General features: G+C 47.0%; 1 protein-coding gene across 1 annotated transcript; it reads left to right on the top strand.

Annotated features, from left to right (window-relative positions):
- Positions 1–200: 200 nt before the first annotated feature.
- DDX27 (DEAD-box helicase 27) lies at positions 201–17,450 on the top strand. The gene is made up of 21 exons (XM_024559636.3): positions 201–368; positions 2,059–2,205; positions 3,994–4,053; positions 4,304–4,466; positions 5,060–5,106; positions 5,232–5,318; positions 5,964–6,069; positions 6,577–6,750; positions 7,405–7,555; positions 9,576–9,675; positions 9,792–9,933; positions 10,731–10,884; positions 11,725–11,806; positions 11,916–12,093; positions 13,466–13,572; positions 13,765–13,867; positions 15,431–15,525; positions 15,621–15,744; positions 16,282–16,369; positions 16,962–17,036; positions 17,324–17,450. The coding sequence occupies exons 1-21, from the start codon at positions 276–278 to the stop codon at positions 17,340–17,342; spliced, it is 2,295 nt and encodes a 764-aa protein (XP_024415404.1). The 5' UTR covers positions 201–275; the 3' UTR covers positions 17,343–17,450.
- Positions 17,451–18,246: the final 796 nt, after the last annotated feature.

Genomic DNA, 18,246 nt, shown 5'->3' with positions numbered 1-18,246 from the left:
CCCTTAGAACTTTCTCGCCCCTCGCACACTCCAACGTTTCCACCGCTTTCTCAGTACCAAAACAATGAAATTTGACTAAGACAGAGCCCCGCCCCTTTGCCACAAGAAACCACGCCCGGTATTACCGCATGCGCACTTAAGAATTCCGGGCGCGGTGGCTTGGCCGGGACTTTTTCAAAACGGAAGTGACATCACAGCAATGACAGGAAGGTCGCGGAAAAGTAAGGGCCGGCCTGCGCGCCGTGCGGGTTTCCGGAAGTAACCGTTGCAGCAACATGCTCGAGGAGCTGGGTTTAATCGGCACCATAGGCGACGATGACGAGGTGCCCGTGGAGTCCGAGTCTGACTCCGGAGACGAGGCGGAGGAGGTATGAGCCGATCGGGGGTCGGGGCGCAGCGGAGGGCAGTGAAATGTCCTCCACTAGCTCCCCTTCCCTGGGATTCCTCTGCCCCCGCCCCCAAATCCTCAGCATCCCCCAGCCGGCCAGGCCATCCTGTGTCCACAGAAGGGTGTCACGGGGACCCCAAGGTCTTCCTCGGTTTGCTCGCCACAACTTTCCCTCACCTCTGCACCGTGCCTGTGCCATTCCGTGTCGCCTTGGTGAACTCAGTACTCATTCACTGAACTGATATTTAATCCAAGCCTTGTAATAGAGATCCAGAGGTGAAGCAAGGCCTGGTTCCTGCCCCGGGGGCTGTGGTTATCCATTCGTTCTTTACGCCCGTACTTATTCAATATTTCCATTTGTTACACCCAGTATTAAACACTGGGGACATGGCTATGAACAAGATGGACAAGGACATCACTCTCCTGAAGCTTATGCTGCAGCCGGAGTGGGGTTACAGACATTAGGTAGTATGGCAATTAAAAAGGGATGAGTGTCATGAAAAAAGTCCTCGTTCTTCAAAGATCCATCCGGAGTGTTTTCCCCTCTGCGACCTCGGGGTCTACTGACACCGCCATTTGAGTGTCCCATGGCTCCCCCAAATTTAACTGCTCCAAAGCTGGACGCTAGTCTGTCTCCCTTACCCTCCCAACCTGCTCCATCTCAAGCCAGAAACCTTGGAGCCATTTTTGACAACTTCTTCCTCCTCTCTCCCCTCCATTGTTCTGAAAGCTAGTTTAGGAATCTGTCTTAACCTTCTCTCTCTCTCTCTCTCCATCCGCACTGCTTCCTCCTAGTCCAGGCCATTGACATCTTGTGCCTGGGTACCTAGAATACCTGGGTATCCAGGGTGTACTAACATACCTGGTCTCCAGCTCTTTCTCTTGCCCCCCTCTAGTGTATTCTCCACTTAGCCACCAGCATTAATTCTTGAATGGAAAACTGTTATAAAAAAGGAGTAAAGCAAATATGGCAAATGGTAATGCAAAACTCCACGTATGAAGTGCTGTGCAACTATCAGTAATTAAACGAGGTTCCTGAGAAATGATCATCACTAACAAGGAAATCGAGGGTCAGAATTCTTATGAGGTTGTTTAAGTCCGGAATAAAAGTCAGTGTAGCACTTTCTAGTTGTCCAGGGTTTTTCTTCTCAATTTATCCTGAAGCCACAGATCAGCCCGTCTTTCCTTTCCAGGTTCCTAATTTATGGGTTTTTAAAGTTATCCTTTTGTTAATGGTTCTAACCTAACTGAATGGTGGTCGGAGAACAGAATCTATATAATACTGATGTTTTAGAAACTTACTGAAGATTTGCTTAAAGGTCCACTACATTATTCATTTTTGCAACTATTCCATGTGTGCTCAAAGAATGTTCGTTCTCTCACAGTAGGTGCAGTCCTCTCTATGTGTTCATTGAAATGAAGCTTGGTAATTGTGCAGTTCACATTTTCTACAGATGTACTCATTTTTTTGTCTGCCTGATCGATCGTTACTGAGAGAGGTGTGTTAAAATCTCCTCTAACAATGGTAGACCGGTTGGTTTCTTCTTGTCATCTGTCAATTTTTGCCTTGTAGAGTCCTCTTCTCTCATTGGGTCCCCTCATTTTCTTCTTCCTTTTCCTGCATTCTCTCATCTTAGTCCCAGAGTTACCCGTCTTTTCCCTCTTCTCAGGGGCCCATCGTGCTGGGCAGAAAGCAGAAAGCCTTGCAGAAGAACCGCAGTGCCGATTTCAACCCCGACTTCGTTTTCACTGAGAGGGAGGGGATGTACGATGGCAGCTGGGCCATGGCGGATGTCATGAGCCAGCTCAAGAAGAAGGTGAGGCTCATAGCGACAGGCAGTCCTGGACCTTGGGCTGTTAGGGTTGGACAGTGTGTTAAGGAGTCTAACCCTGGGCTCACCGCCTTTTGCCATCTGCTTATATTCAGCAGATATTGCAACTCCTTTGGAAATACATGGTATAGTTTTGACGGGGTAGGGAGAAATCATAAATTGCCCACAGTCCTGATTAAAACCAAACAAGTGCAAAATGTTGCAAAATAGATTTCTTGCAGACTTTAGTTATAAACACATTCGTTGATCCACAGATGATATTTTAAAATACCAATAATACTTGATTGCCTTCATTAAAATGTCTGTGGCAGCTTTTCCTGGAGGAGGGGATGGTGAGCTCAGACTAACTTTAGTGTATATAACAAGAGACCCTTATTGATTTTATAGACATTGGAAATGTGAAAAAAGTCTTAGAGGGAACCTGATAATACTAGTTCAATGGTTTAGAAATACCAAACGTTGCATATAAATTGATGTAAAAAAACCATACAAAGCTATGTTAAAAATGGTCTCTTTTTTTAGGTATTCACTCCTTGTTTTGAAGATTAGAAAGAAACCTTTGTAATGAAGAACAATCTAGCAGCACCCTTGGTAGAGGTGTTTTTTGATAGCTAGACTTTGCCCCACAGATACTGTCATTTCTTTCACTTGCCAGGTAATCTCATGCGACCTTACTGTTTAGAGTCCCTGGTTCCCACACAGGATAGTCAAAGCTCCACAGATGTCCTTGTCATCTGCGTGTTTGCCGAGATCCCATACTTCTCTTTGGGTCTGATTGACAAGCAAGAGGATGCATGAAAGTTGTTTTCTACTTCATGCATTTCAAAGAGAAATAGCGCCTGCTCAGAGCAGTCTAATCCAGACTCTGCCGGTCCTTGTTCTGAATGAAGTAAAACAGCATTGCCTTTTCTAGGTCATCTTCAGAGGGCATTTCTTTTTTTCCTATTCATATGGACCCAGTGTAATGAAAGACTTGGACTTACAAAGCTCACAGTCCAGCAGGGTAGAAAATAACTAGACAAGGATTACCCAGTTAACAGTAGTTGTGGTAAGGGCCTTAGCAGTTCAGGGAGCTTTGAGCACGCATGGAGAGGGCCTTCCATTACTTAACCCTTTCTAAAGTTTTAGCACTATCCAGCATTAGCTGAATTTGCTTGGACTTAAGCTTTTTAAAAAAAAATATTTTATTTATTTTCAAAGAGAGATTTTATTCACTTTTTTTTTTTTTTTTTTTTTTAAGAGAGAGGGGAAGGAAGGGAGAAAGAGGGGGAGAAAAACATCAGTGTGTGGTTGCCCCTTGCGTGCCCCCCTGCTGGGGACCTGGCCCACGACCCAGGCATGTGCCCTGACTGGGAATTGAACCTGTGACCTTTTGGTTCATAGGCTGGTGTTCAATCTACTGAGCCACACTAGCCAGGGTGGATTTCAGCATTTTAATTAATAGGTTATATTATGTCTGATTGGTAAGGGGAAGTTTTTCTAAGTAGCATTCAGATATAATGTGACATCTCTTGGTAGCTGTATTATTCTGAATAGTAAATACCTTCTAAAATGTGGATGTTCTCATTGGTTCTAGGTAATTCAAAGTTTTTTCACAAATAGACTACTTAATTAATGTTTCTTTTGGCTGTGAATAATCTATGGATTGGTTGATCTTCCAAAGGACAGACAACCTTTTCTTATGTTAACATCTGAGATCCGACCCTCAGAGAAATCTTGTTCTGTCTCTTTCCCATATGTATGTTCTCTTCATTTCTGTGTTTTTATCTGCAGAGGGCAGCCACTACATTAGATGAGAAGATTGAGAAAGTTCGAAAGAAAAGGAAAACAGAGGTGAGAAGGCAAAGCAGTTACTTCTCTTCATAGAGTAGCCCGCAGCTGTGCTCTCGACAACACCCCCCCCCCCCCACCGCCCCCCGTTTCTCTTCAAGCCTGAGTTGAAGTCCGGCTGGTGTAGGCAGGTTCCTCCATGTGTCCATTCTTACTACTCACCAAGAATCCACAGAGCATAATGTTGCTCTTCGTAGGTTCTGGATTTCCTGAAGCTTGTAGTTGCCTTGCTTTATTATACACTTTTTTCCAGGATAAAGAAGCCAAGTCTGGGAAGCCAGAAAAGGAGAAAGAAGCAAAGGAGGGCTCTGATCTGGAGGAGCAGGGAGACCTTGAAGGGAAAGATGAGGAAGGCCCTGAAGATGAATCGGAGACCGACTACTCTTCAGCCGAGGAGAACATCCTCACCAAAGCAGGTAGGCGACGCTGTGGTGCTGTTGGAAACAGGAACAGGACATTGGAAAACGTCTGCCTTTACTTTGCAGGATTGCCTATGCTCTTTTACACAGTTAAATTTAAGCTCTCCCTGTTCAAGTCCTTTCTTTCATCTTCTCTTTTTTCTTGCCATCTCGTTACGGTTGTCCCTTGTAGGCAGAGTTGACTCTTTTCCTCATCTCCAGCCTCACACGACTGCCAGCGCCTCTGTGACTCAAACTTACTTGGGTGCTAGGTCTCCCACATCCCACCTCAGATGGGTCCAGCCACGCAGTGGCTACCCCATAAACATCTACTGCAGAAATGAGCGCCAAGGCATCATAACACAGCAGAGTGGCCGAGAAGCTACTCTCTGGGGCTTGGCACGTTTGCTGCCGGTCTGACCTCAGGTGAGACCCTGACTGCGCTGCTGCACAGTGACCTCGTCTTCGAAACAAGGCTCATGACAGTCGCGCCCTCACGTTGTTGAGTGGACTCGGTGAGCTAGCTGCAGAAGGCACTCAGGACGGTGCCTAGCAGATGGTAAATGCTCAGTAAGGAGAAGCCCTGATTGTCAGCTCTGTTTTTCTCACAGACACCCTCAAAGTAAAGGAGCGGAAGAAGAAGAAGAAGAAAGGACAGGTGAGCGTGGGCTTGGAAAACGGTGTGCAGTTTGACTTTGCAACCTCAAAGGATTTTAAGGTCAGCTTGTTTCTTTGGGCCCTTTTTGCTGAGTTCTCATTCTGTCCTTTGACTTTCCGGTGTAGGAAGCAGGAGGATTTTTTGAAGATGCATCTCAGTACGATGAAAACCTCTCATTCCAGGACATGAACCTCTCCCGTCCTCTTCTGAAGGTAGCGGCTCCTTCTGACAACCACGGATTATTGCAGTCGCCCTGTACCTGGGCTCTTTGCCTCCCTAAACTCCGCTGTCCACACAGCTGCCAGAGAACCCTCTTCCACAGAAAGTTCCATGGTGGCCTGTAAGGCCCAGCCCTTTCTGGGTGCCCCTGATGATGTCTCTGAGCACTCATTCTGCTCTGGCCATACTGCCACCTCGCTGGCCCCCAAACATGTCAGGTGTCTTCCTCCTCAGGGCCTTTGCCCTGGCTGTTCCCCCGCCTGGAAGACTCTTTCAGAAGTCTGCTTGCATTGCCCCTTGCTTCTTTCTGGGTTCCGCTGCTCAGTGGGACCTTCCTGACAGCCCCACTGTGAACTGTGCTCCCTCCCTCCCCTCCTGCCTTCTGCATAGCCACCATGTTCATAGGACTTGTGTTCGCTGTTCTTTTTTTATCTATCTGATTTGAAGATTCCTCTTCTTTTGTTTACTACTGTATTCTCAGTGCTTAGAACAGTGCCTCACACACAAGAGGCACAATAAATGTTCGGGCATTGAATGACTGGGAGGGACTGAGATACCCCTTGTTTGGGAACCTGCTTTGTGTGTTTCATGCTGAGACTCCCCCTCTGCCGCTGTCTAACTCTGTCTTTCTTCTTCAGGCCATTACAGCCATGAACTTCAAGCAGCCCACCCCGATCCAGAAGGCGTGTATACCTGTGGGACTGTTGGGGAAAGACATCTGTGCCTGTGCAGCCACTGGGACAGGTGAAAAACACAGGGACTTGGGAGGGGGGAGGCAGGAGGAGGATGTTCAGCCTGGAACAGGTTCTGGGTTGACTCACCAAAAGGCCACTTTGCTAAATACACAAATATAATTTTTAATGTAAAACACCGTATATTCTGTTTGGTAGCTCCCTTTTAAAAAATGCACTATATATTTTTCTATTTCTTTAAATACTCTTGCCTTTTAAAAAAATGGTTGCAGAGTATTTTATTAGATGACTGTTTTTTACTATAAGTTAACTGCACTAATATACAATGTTGCATTCAACATCCCTTTATAAAAATCTTTATTCCTATGACAAGGGTCTATCATGGAAGAGACAGGCGGTCCTGGTCAAGGAGACACCCTGATAGAATTCAATGAAGAGGACCCTCACTATACCTGCTGCAACCAGTGACCCTTAATGTATTTCTGTGCTCAGGTGAAAACCTAAAACCTTGAAGGGAATGAAGCTCTTCTCCTTGCTTTCTTCCTGCCCTTGTCTCCAGGTAAAACTGCTGCTTTTGCTCTGCCCATCTTGGAGCGCCTGATCTACAAACCCCGCCAGGCTCCAGTAACCCGCGTGCTGGTGCTGGTTCCCACCCGAGAACTGGGCATCCAGGTGCACTCGGTTGTCAAGCAGCTGGCCCAGTTCTGCAGCATCACCACCTGCCTGGCTGTGGGTGAGTGTCGGGCTGAGGGCTGCCAGCCCCTGAGATGCCATGATGTGGCGGAGGATGCATTTGCCCCATCATCTGAGGTTGACAGGTGCCGGGGAAGCCTTTACGTGATTGAATCCACTTAAGAACTGGACAGTGTGTTTTTACAGTAGATAGTGGGGAAGGGGAGGGGCAAGGGCTTGATGGAGATTTAACCAGTCTTACAGAATGAACCTTTGAAATTATGAAAAAAAATTTTTCTTGGTACTAAACCAAGAAAATTTAGGATATAATTTCTGCTTTGCATGAATTCTGTTTGGGGCGGAATTTTTCTGATGATGTTATCTAACCTTCATTTCACCCTCCTGCCATGGGACGTCAAAGGCGATGTAGAAAGACATCAGTTTTGCAGCTTCTCTCAATGCTTAGATGTGTGAATCAGAAGATGCCTTTTTAGATGCCTTTTTGTCATTGTCTTCTTTGATTTTTGCATTTAACACAATTATAATTAAATAATCTGTCTCTCTAAGCAGATTGTAAAATACACACACATAGGACCTTTGTCAGTTGTATTCTCTGCTGTTTCCTCTGCATCAGGCAGAGACCTGGCAGGTGGCAGGACTCTGTCAGTAGCAATGAATGGCTGAACTGCCTCCCTGGTGGGGCTCTTCTCCGTAGGCGGCCTGGATGTGAAGTCTCAGGAAGCAGCTCTTCGGGCAGTGCCTGACATCCTCATCGCCACCCCGGGCCGGCTCATCGATCACCTCCACAACTGCCCTTCCTTCCACCTGAGCAGCATCGAGGTGCTCATCCTAGATGAGGCCGACAGGTACTCCTCCGGGTCCCAACGGGCCCCAGCCCCAGACGGGAGCCTGCCACCCTGTATTACTCTACGTGGCTCTCACCAGTTCAGCTGCTCACGTTGGGGCCTTTGTCCACCCTTGGCCCAGACCATCCTGCTCTCTTTCTCCTTCTGTAGTGTGATGGTTAAAAGGGAAGGTAGATCACATCCCACCACTTCCTAACTGAGATTTGGAAACATCATTTAGATCCTCAAAGAGAACGTTTTCTGGTTTGTCAGAGGGGATAAGAATAGTAGCAACCTCATGGTGTTGAGGGTTCAAGTGGGAAGTTGGGTTAAGTGCCAGTGCACACAGAGGATTCCACAAACAGCCTCTGTCACTGTGACGAGGGGCTCGCTCGCTCCCGCCCTTCCTCTCTCCCCTCTGTGTCCCGTCTGCTCACCTCTTTCCTTTAGGATTGAACAGAATAAAGTCGTAAAGACCTAGACTAATGAGGGAGGTGGGGTCAGGGGAAGGAAGCCACAAAAACCCCAAGGCTGTTCAGGTTTACTCTCAAACTGCAGCATCTCCATTAACCAAGCTCTGATCCGTATGCCCCTCCCTCCCTCTTCCCATCTCATAAACGGCAACCAGTTCCTTCCGGTTGTTCCAGCCAAAATTCTCAGCGTCACGCTTGCCTCCTCGCTTCCACACCCACAAGACATCCATCCATAAATCCTGTCAGCGCTCGCCCACTTTGGGGTTTCTGCACTTGCCCTTCCCTCAGCTTGGAGTGACTCCCTTTACCTCCTCGGGTTTCTGCTCCCATTGTGACTTATCTGAGGGGCCTTTGCCGGTCACTCTCCATAGCAAGTCCTGCCCTCCCCCCACACCCCTGCCTCTACCTCCCCTTCCTACCTCACGTTCTCAGAAATGCTAGGCCTTGCCCACCTCCCTCATCATTACCTGAGTGCCGGTGTGGCGCCTGTGTCTCACCTGTCCCCTAGAGCGTCATACTCGTCAAGGCCAGCTTTGTGTGGCTTGCTGCTGCACCTCAGTGCCCAAGGCCACATCTGGAACCTAGCAGATGCTCAGTGAGTGTTGAGTAATTGACTGACTGACAGAAAACAAACCATTCTTGAAGCAAGGAATTAAAGGGAACGTGGTCTGATTTAGGTTTTAAAGGGAAAGGGAATTGTATTCTTCAAGCACATCAGAGTCATTAAAAAAAATAATGTACAAAAAATTAAATTAAAAAACCCCAAATCAGGTCAGCATCTCAAAAGGCCAGGAAAGGCTGTGGAAGTTTCAGGCTGAAGTGACTAAGGAGACAGGACAACTAAATGTAATTAATCCCTGATTCTCAACTGGAGCCTGACCCAGAGGGGGACTGTGTCAGCCAAAAATCAAAGTAATCTCGCAGACTACTGTTACGTACAAAGAGAGAAAACTTCTTTTACCAGTGGTGAGTGCTGGCAGATCCCCCCTTAACCAAGCGATCACATCACATCAGTGGTACTGGGACCCACCAAAGACCTGTGTCTCCTGATGCATATTCTTCCTGCTGAGGGGACTTTTCTAGACTAAGGGGACTAAAGAGACATGTCAACCAAATGCAACACAGGGACTTTGCTTCCTAGACTAAAAAAATTAGAAAGACAACTACAAACTGGTATTTGGGGACAGTTAAGAAAATTTGAATATGGACTGTACTGTACGTGTTATCCGAACACTTCAAATTCTTGGGTGTGATAATGACATTGTGATTCTGCAGGTCATTGTTCTTTGGGAATGCGTGCTGGAGTATTTTGGCGAAAGGTGGCATGGTATATACAACTCTTTGCAAATAATTCAGCCAAAAGAAAAAGAACAAAGATTAAACAAATGGGGCCAAATGATAATTCTTAGCGAATCTTGTTAATGCGAATAAAATAAGTAAATAAATGAGCCTGAAACATAACCAATGACAACATCAAAACATTGCCTGTCTGATGTTCTCTGGCCCTCGCTGCGACAGGAGCGGGCTTAGCCCCCTTCTCTTGATTCCTTCCCTTCCCTGCTCACCAGGATGCTGGATGAGTACTTTGAGGAGCAGATGAAGGAGATCATCCGAATGTGTTCCCACCACCGCCAGACTATGCTCTTCTCGGCCACAATGACAGATGAGGTGGGCTGTGGGAATCTCCGGCCTGGGCTGGGGAAGATACCTGGGGTGAGCACAGGCTTGCCTCCCTCTCTGCCCCCTGGCAGGCTGGTGAGCATCCCTGTCTTTGTGCTTGGCAGGTCAAAGATCTGGCTTCTGTCTCCTTGAAGAACCCCGTCCGGATATTCGTGAACAGCAACACGGATGTGGCCCCCTTCCTGCGGCAGGAATTCATCCGGATCCGGCCCAATCGGGAAGGGGACCGGGAAGCCATCGTGGCAGGTGAGAGCCCTGAGTGGTACTGGGCGGGTGGGGTGCCCAGTGCCATGGCCTCATGAGTGCCACACTGGGGCAGTTGGGTTTTGCCCTGGAGCCTCCTCCATCCAGCTTCCACTGACTCAGTGCATGGTGTTGCCATTCCTTCAGCTAATCATTCTTGACGTGGGCCTTTCCTCCCTTTCTGCTATCTCCTCACCTCCCTCCCACCAGCCAGTCCTGCTGAACTTCCAACCACTTCCCCCCGCTGCCCCTCTGGGCAGTAAAATCTTTAAAAAAAAATGTTTACAGATGAGCATTTGGCCTGTTACTTCCTTATTTAAAGCCCTCAGGTGTCTTCTACTGCTCTTAGACTAAAATCCACACTCCCTGGTGGGGTCCTATAAGCCCCTCTGTGTCTGGCCCCTTCCTGTCTTGTTACATTTGCTCTTGGAGCTGCAGCCACACCTCGCCTGCTTTCACTTTCTCAGACCCACAGGCTTGTCCTCCTCACGGCCTTTTTGTCTGCTCCCTCCTCTGCCTGGAGTCTTCCCACAAATTTTCTGCTGGGTGAGCCTGCCTTGTCATTGAGCTCAAAAGAGGCCAGTGCTGAAGCTACCACCCCATTCGCCCTTCACCCTCTCACCTGCATTTATCACCCTCGGGAGTTGGGGACCTGCTTCTCTATCTGTGCCCTGGAATGTGAGCTTCACGAGGGCAGGGACCTTGCCTGACTCCCTGGTGTCAGGCACCACGGCACTTGGCAAGCAAGGAGGGAGTATGTTTCGGAGATGGCTGCTGGCTCACTCTCCTCTCCCGGCCAGCTCTGTTGACAAGGACCTTCACCGACCACGTGATGCTGTTCACCCAGACCAAGAAGCAGGCCCACCGCATGCACATCCTCCTGGGGCTCATGGGACTGCAAGTGGGCGAGCTCCACGGCAACCTGTCACAGGCACAGCGGCTGGAAGCCCTCCGGTAAAGTTCGGGGTGGGGGCTGGCTCCCGTCCACCCTTCTGTGGGCCCGTCACAGAGTGCGCTTGTCATTCGAAAGAGGGAAGATTCCCCCCCCCCCCCCCAGAAGTTGTGTTAGAGCAATAACGGACGCAGGTAGCACAGTTCCCCTGGAAGGTCACATCTTCGATACGTTCAGAACTCCGACTTCGTGGTCTCACAGAAGATGATACTCAAGCCCCAGGGCTTGCGCGTGGGAGCCTTGGAGTGGGGCCACGGCAGGAGATTCTGAGTGGGGACAATTCAGCCTATGTTGTTCTTTACGGCTGCTCCAGAGCAGTGGACAAACCTGGGCCTGATAGGAGGAGAGCTGGAATCAAAGCTGGCCGCTATTTCTTGACCATTTTCCTTGCCAGGCCCCGTGCAGTGTGCTTGCACGTTGGATTCCTCATGTAATTCTCACAAAACGGAGTCAGCCTGGCAGGCAAGGAGGAACCCTTTAGAGCTCTGCCACGACCCCTATTTATCACAGCTGAGAATTGTTTTTTAAAGAAAAGCTGCTTTGAATGCTGAGATATCTGCACATGCCACATCCTATAGTCTAGCTCTGTGTTTCCCACACTTTCACGGCTATAGGAGTCACTGCATAAGGGGTATTCACAAAACGATACCTGCTGCACTTTATGGACCAAGGGGGAGTGTAAGTATCGATGGGCTGACGTTTAGGATCTGTCCCCGCTGTGATAGTCTGCACTCTGCTGCTTGACTCCAGATGGATTTGTGTTCTTTCTGCTGGCTCAGGCTCCTGCAGAGCATTGCTGGGGCTGGGAGTTCGAATGAACATCTTTTTGTGGCAATTTCCAGGCGCTTTAAGGATGAACAGATTGATATCCTTGTGGCCACAGATGTGGCAGCCCGTGGGCTTGACATCGCAGGGGTCAAAACGGTGAGCAGGCTCCATCTCCATTGAACTTTTGGTGGGAGTCTTTTTGCCTCCTTGTGTCCCTTCTTCCCTATCTCCCAGGTATGATTGCTGATCTACTTTGACCTTCCAGGTAATCAACTTCACAATGCCCAATACCATCAAGCATTACGTCCACCGGGTGGGGCGAACAGCGCGTGCTGGCAGAGCTGGGCGCTCGGTCTCTCTGGTGGGAGAAGAGGAGCGGAAGATGCTGAAGGAGATCGTGAAGGCCGCCAAGGCCCCTGTGAAGGCCCGGATACTTCCCCAAGGTGAGCAGGCGCCACCGCAGCAGTTCGGAGTGTAGAAGGGGCATGCTCCTAGGTCAGACCCTGTGTCGGGGGGGCGGGGCCAGGAGACAGTGGGTCGGAGCGAGAGCTGTGCAGTCAGGAGCCAGCTGTGAATCTCTGCTCTGCTGTTTCCTTGCTGAGTGACCCCAGGCAGGTCTCACCTCCCCCAGTCTCAGTCTTTGTGTGTGTAAAAGAGACTCATGATAGATGTGTGCCCCAAGTGCCTCATTCGTAGGTATTTTCCAACCTTTGGGGAAAGAAGCTCTCCTTGGGCAAAATCCCCACTGATTTCCTTCTGTCCCGCAGTCCTTGAGGGGCAGAGGGTAGGGAGGAGATCAGCACTCATTCTTTTTGGATATCTTGTATACCTTTTGTTCTTCTCATCCTTAGGAGTCATGTAATACACATCCTTTTTTAAATGTTTTTTAAAGTTACAAAGATAATGCATATTCATCATTGGAAATTAGTAAATAAAATAGCAAAAATGTAATTGTATGTCGAGGAACTCACCACTGTGGTATTTAGATATGTATCTTTTTTTTTTTTTAATTTTATTTATTGATTTTTAGAGAGAGGGGAAAGGAGGGAGAAAGAGAGGGAGGGAAACATCAGTGTGTGCTTGCCTCTTGCACACCCCCCCACAGGGGGCCTGGCCTGCAACTCAGGCATGTGCCCTGACTGGGAATTGAACCAGTGACCCTTTGGTTCGCAGGCTAGCCCTCAATCCACTGAGCCACACCAGCCAGGGCCATACATATCCTTTCTGATGTTTTTTCCATTCGTATATGTCTGTCTTTTTCTTTCATTTAATTCATTCAACCAGGAAACAATTAAACAGCTGATCCTTTAGTGGGAGAAAGACATAATAAATAAGCTAATAGAAGTGATTGAGAACTGTGGGGGGAGGTGCCTACTTTAGAAAAACTGTTCAGGAAAGGCCTCTGAACAGATGGTATTTTAAATGAGTCCTGGTTGACAAGAAGGAGGTGGCCATGAGTGGTCTGGGGACAGTGTGTGAAGCAGAGAACACCAGGGCAAAGTCTGTGAGTCAGAAACAGACTTCGTGTGCCAGAAAAAGGGAATGAAGGCCAGAGGGCCCAGGGCACGGTGAGCAAGAGGGAGACAGAAAGTCAGAGAGGTCAGCCAGGGCCATGCTTAGGAGTTTCAAATTTATTTAAGAGCAACATGAAAACTTTGGCTGGGCCTGGGGGCTTGTTAAGCAGAGAAGTCACACATAAAATAAACAAACAAACAACCCAGTTTTCTAAGTCACTAAGTACACATCTACATTATTATCATCAGCTATATAGTCTTCACCCTTATTTTAGAATCTTTTTTGTTCTCTTCCCTTAAGATGTCATCCTGAAATTTCGAGACAAGATTGAGAAAATGGAGAAAGACGTGTACTCAGTTCTACAGCTAGAGGCTGAAGAAAGAGAGATGCAACAATCGGAAGCCCAGGTGAGGCTGTGTGGAGGGCCCTGGTCCCCAGCGCCACTCGGTAAGCACACTGCATCAGCCCCTCTGAAATCTGTGTCTGCAAACAGATCACCAGAGCCCCAAGCATTTGCAGACAGTGGCTTCCTGCAGCTGCCCCGCTCTACGTTACCAGATAGAGGTTCCATGGCAGGCACCCTCTTGCTATCCCCACAGATCAACACAGCAAAGCGACTCCTGGAGAAGGGGAAGGAGGCACAGAACCACGAGCCTGAACGGAGCTGGTTCCAGACCAAAGAAGAGAGGAAGAAGGAAAAAAGTATGTAAGGGAGGGTCCTCAGAAAGCTGAACATAGAATTCGTAGGACCCAGCAATTCTACTCTTAGCTGTATACCCCAAAGAATTAAAAATGGGGACTCAAATGGATACTTATATGCCAGTGTTCGTTGAAGCAGTAATTACAATAGTCAAAGGGTGAGAGCGACCATGTCCATCAACAGATGACTGGACACACAAAATGTGTATACATACAATGGAATAGTCTTCAGTCATAGTGAAGTTCTGGCGCATGCTGCAAGTATGAACCATGAAAACATGCTGAGTGGATTAATCCAGACGCAAACAGACAAATATTAATGATTCTACTTACATTAGGTACCTAGATAGGCAAACTCAGACACAGAAAGTAGAATAAAGATTACCAGGGGTCAGGAGAGGGAGTTATTAATGGTTACAGAGCTTCTGTTTGGGATGATGAAAAAGTGTTAGAAAATGGTTGATGGTTGTACCATATTGTGAATGTAATTCATGCCTCTGAATTGTACACTTGAGAATGGGTAAATTGGCAAGTTTTGTTAGATATTTTGCCACAATTAAAAAGAAAAGTCAGGAAGATATTTTTAGATACTCTGTTCCACTCTATTTTTAAAAAGCATAAATGAATTCACATTGTTCTATACCTTGCTTTTTTCAATTAATTTTATAGCTTGGAGATAATTTTCTACAGGCACATATATAGCCACCTTCTCTTTCTTTCCCTCCCTTCCTTCCTTCCTTCCTCCCTTCCTCCCTTCCTCCCCTATTGAGGGACATTGAGGTTTTTCTAGTGTTTTGCTGTTATTAACAAGTCATGTGAATAATTTTGTACAGATGTCCTTTCACAATTAAGTAATTATATTTGATTTGCAGGATAAATTCCTTAAAGTAGATTCATAGGTCAGAGGTTATATGTATTTATTATTTTGTTAGGGATTGTAAAATTACCCTCCAAAGAGGTTGTACCAATAATTTAAGAAATACTGTCTATATATGATGGGATAAAATATTAGGATGTATGTATGTGTATTAAATTTGTGTTAAAAATAGAGTTATAACTACATTGTGGGAAGGCAGGCAGGGGAATAAGTGAACTAAATCCTCATCTTTCATGACAGATGGTAGATAGATAGTGAATATCTCAAATGGATTAATCCAGAAATAGGGGAATAAGCATGTTATTCAGTGAGATGGAGCTAATTACCAAGAAAGGAAGTGATTGCTGTTTTCATTTTAAGTCCTTATGTACCATATTAAAATATGTGCACTTCTGCCCTGACTAGTGTGGCTCAGTGGATTGAACGCTGGCCTGTGGACCAAAAGGCTGCCAGTTGGATTCCCAGTCAGGACGCATGCCTGGGTTGCAGGCCAGGTCCCCAGTTGGGGGCATGTGAGAGACAGCTGATTAATTTCTCTCACACATCAATGTTTCCCTCTCTTCCTCCCTCCTTTCTCCTCTCTAAAAATAAGTAGATAAAATCTTTTAAGAAAATGTACATTTCTTAGTGTAAGTTTAAAGAAAGATACAAAACAGTACCTGAAATCTCATGGCCTCTTCTCATCCCAGTTGCTAAGGCTCTGCAGGAGTTTGACTTGGCCTTAAGAGGAAAGAAGAAAAGGAAGAAGTTTATAAAGGATACCAAGAAAAAGGGGGAGATGACGGTGAGTGGCTTCCCCTTTGGGGTTGAGTCCTTGCCCAGTGGAGTGGGTCGAGGCTGCCTGGTCTGTCCCATACTCACACGTCATCCTCTCTCCAGGCAGAAGAAAGGTCCCAGTTTGAAATCCTCAAGGCACAGATGTTTGCTGAGCGGCTGGCCAAGAGGAATCGCAGAGCCAAGCGAGCCCGGGCAATGCCTGAGGAGGAGCCGACGAGAGGCCCTGGTAGGCATATGGGGAGCCCCTAGGAGCTGGTAGGAAGGTTCTGTCTGAAATCTGTGCGTATGGTCCGGGAGAAAATGAAAGGGATGATAAGAACCTAGTTTTTGAGTAACGACTATGTACTAGTATATACAGCTATACTTTTATTGGCTCCAAGTGGTAAAGTGACCCTGTGGTCAGTGGGAATAGCTAGGTTTTGAAACCAGGCCTTTTGGACACTGGAGCCTAAGTCCCTACCAATTGCCACTTGGAGGTGCATGCGGGTCAGGGTAGAGTGAGGTGAAGATGGTCTTTGGCCCATTTCATGTGTAAGTGGTCCATTTCACTTTGGACTCTGCAATCATGCTTTGGAGTGGTTCCTTCACATCTGGTATTACTTACTCCTTATTGCTTTTCTCCCAGAATCTGATATCTTGCTTTCATGTCAATAAATCATGAGTCCAGAGCATCCACTGAACTTGTAACCATTACCCTGAGCTTAAGGGGACTTAGGAGCTTGGGCCAAAGAGGACATATCTAACCTGTTCTATCTGTGCACAGCCAAGAAGCAAAAACAGGTGAAGAAATCTGTATTTGATGAAGAACTCACCAACACGAGCAAGAAGGCCCTGAAACAGTATCGAGCTGGGTAAGGTTTTAAGTCATTATGAAGCTCTTGGTATTTTGATGAAAGCTGAGTTCTCTCCCTCCTTCCCCACTCCCAATTTTCATATACCTATAGCTTATAATTTCAAGGGCTTCTGTCTGCCCGCCCACTCACCAGCCCATCTATGGATCCCAGGGTGAGAACAGGAAATAGGTGTTGAGGCCCTTTTGCCTTGGAGGTGAACAAGCACATTTTTGGTTCAGAAATAAGAGCTTTCCCTCAGGAGAGTGATAGAACCCCAGTGGGTCCTGGTTTGCTCTTGGGAATGTTTTGTCTACTCCTCCCAATCCCCTGGGCCTGGGTAGGGGTGGGGATAGACTATGCTTCCCAAGTACTGTTATTACATGTTGTATATGAGAAGGGAGGGCCTCTTCCAGTCTTGTTTTAAAGCTGGGCCCTGACTTCCACAAACCCACATTATCAGGTGGGAACACACAGACCGAGCACCTCAGGACCTGAAAATGATGCATCCCTTGTCCTGCTGCTTCGCGTGGGAGCTGGATGGGGTGGGGGTGAGACCACCCACTTTTCTAACAGCTTGCCATTTCAGCATCTCGTCCTCTTTCACCCACAGCCCCTCCTTTGAAGAAAGGAAACAGTTAGGCTTGCCCCACCAGAGACGAGGAGGAAACTTTAAATCTAACTCCAGGTAATGTTTGCAGTTTTGGAGGACAAAAGTTTATGATTCTTTGAGATTGGAAAAGAAACCTTTCATGGGAAAGGAGCTCCTCCTTCCTCTTTCTGGCCTGGAGGGTTGGTCTCTTACTCTGTTGATTTTTTAAAAATTACATTTATTGGTGTAACACTGGTTAATAACATCATGTTTCAGGTGCACCATCCCATAATACTTGTATATTGCCTTGTGTGCTCACCACCGGAAGTCTAGACTCCTTCTTCCATCGCCATGTATTTGACCCCCTCTAATTTTCTTAATAGGTACAAAAGGAGGAAGTAGCCGTGGTGGCCTGAAGAAGTTCGTGGGGTGGCCCTTCGATCCCTTCCTTGTGGGAAGTCATCCTGGCTTGGTCTTTTCTCTATTTGTAAAAAAATTCTTTAAACTTGAGTCTGTGTCATTTGTTCATTTTTTAAGTCGGTCAGCCAAAGCTCCCTCTTGCTGATTGTTTTTACATAAAGAATATACCAGATGGAAGAAGTATTTTGGGGCAGGGATAAGAAACCAATCTGTTTTATTCCTCTCTTCCCTCAATAGCACAGTCTGCCCCAGACCACTAGTTTGGCCCTTGCCACGTGTCCTTGGAATACATCTTTGTGCCTGTAGAGAAGCTAGATGTGCGGCGAGGAATTCTCACTCTTCTCTTGATGTCCTAAAATGAAAAGCTGTCACTTAGCATGAACTGTGTACAAGACATTCTACGTAGTAAATGAAATGAGCATGGCCTCATTTCATTCACACGCCTCTGTGAGGCAGGTACTAGTACCCCCATTTTGCAGATAAAGAAACAGGCTTGGACAGGTGAATTAACTTTCTTGAAACCAAGGTCTACCTGAATCCATCTTAAAAAAAAAAAATTTACCCCGAAGATTGATGGCTCTTACCCTTTTCTGACTTAGAAGACCCTTTGAGAATTAGATGGAAGCTAGGGGGCACCTCTTGAGAAAGTGGTTTATAATTTCAAGGAGTTGAGAGAGCACCCCCCACCATGCCACCCCGAGCTAAAAAATTGATGTTATCTAGTAGCACATACCTTCACACTGAAGACTGCTCAAAGCTATTCATTTAGGCTGCACCTAACAGTCGCCAACAGAGGGTTCTAACTCAGTAGATAATGGCACACCTGCATGATGGTGTGTGGTTCAGACTCACCATCTGTATGTGCTTACAGAAAGATGCCCAAGTT

Source organism: Desmodus rotundus, chromosome 6 (genome assembly GCF_022682495.2).
Source record: "Desmodus rotundus isolate HL8 chromosome 6, HLdesRot8A.1, whole genome shotgun sequence".
Classification (NCBI taxonomy): domain Eukaryota; kingdom Metazoa; phylum Chordata; class Mammalia; order Chiroptera; family Phyllostomidae; genus Desmodus; species Desmodus rotundus.
The sequence above is the reverse complement of the archived record's forward strand: the minus strand, read 5'-3'. Positions and strand labels throughout refer to the sequence as shown.

What these genes read in the sequence shown, in the direction of transcription:
- DDX27 (XM_024559636.3), top strand. Translation starts at nt 276, where the DNA reads ATGCTCGAGGAGCTGGGTTTAATCGGCACCATAGGCGACGATGACGAG. An exon ending in ATCCTAGATGAGGCCGACAG is followed by an intron (nt 7,556 to 9,575) that starts GTACTCCTCCGG and finishes CCTGCTCACCAG; the next exon opens with GATGCTGGATGAGTACTTTG. An exon ending in AGAAAAAGGGGGAGATGACG is followed by an intron (nt 15,526 to 15,620) that starts GTGAGTGGCTTC and finishes TCCTCTCTCCAG; the next exon opens with GCAGAAGAAAGGTCCCAGTT.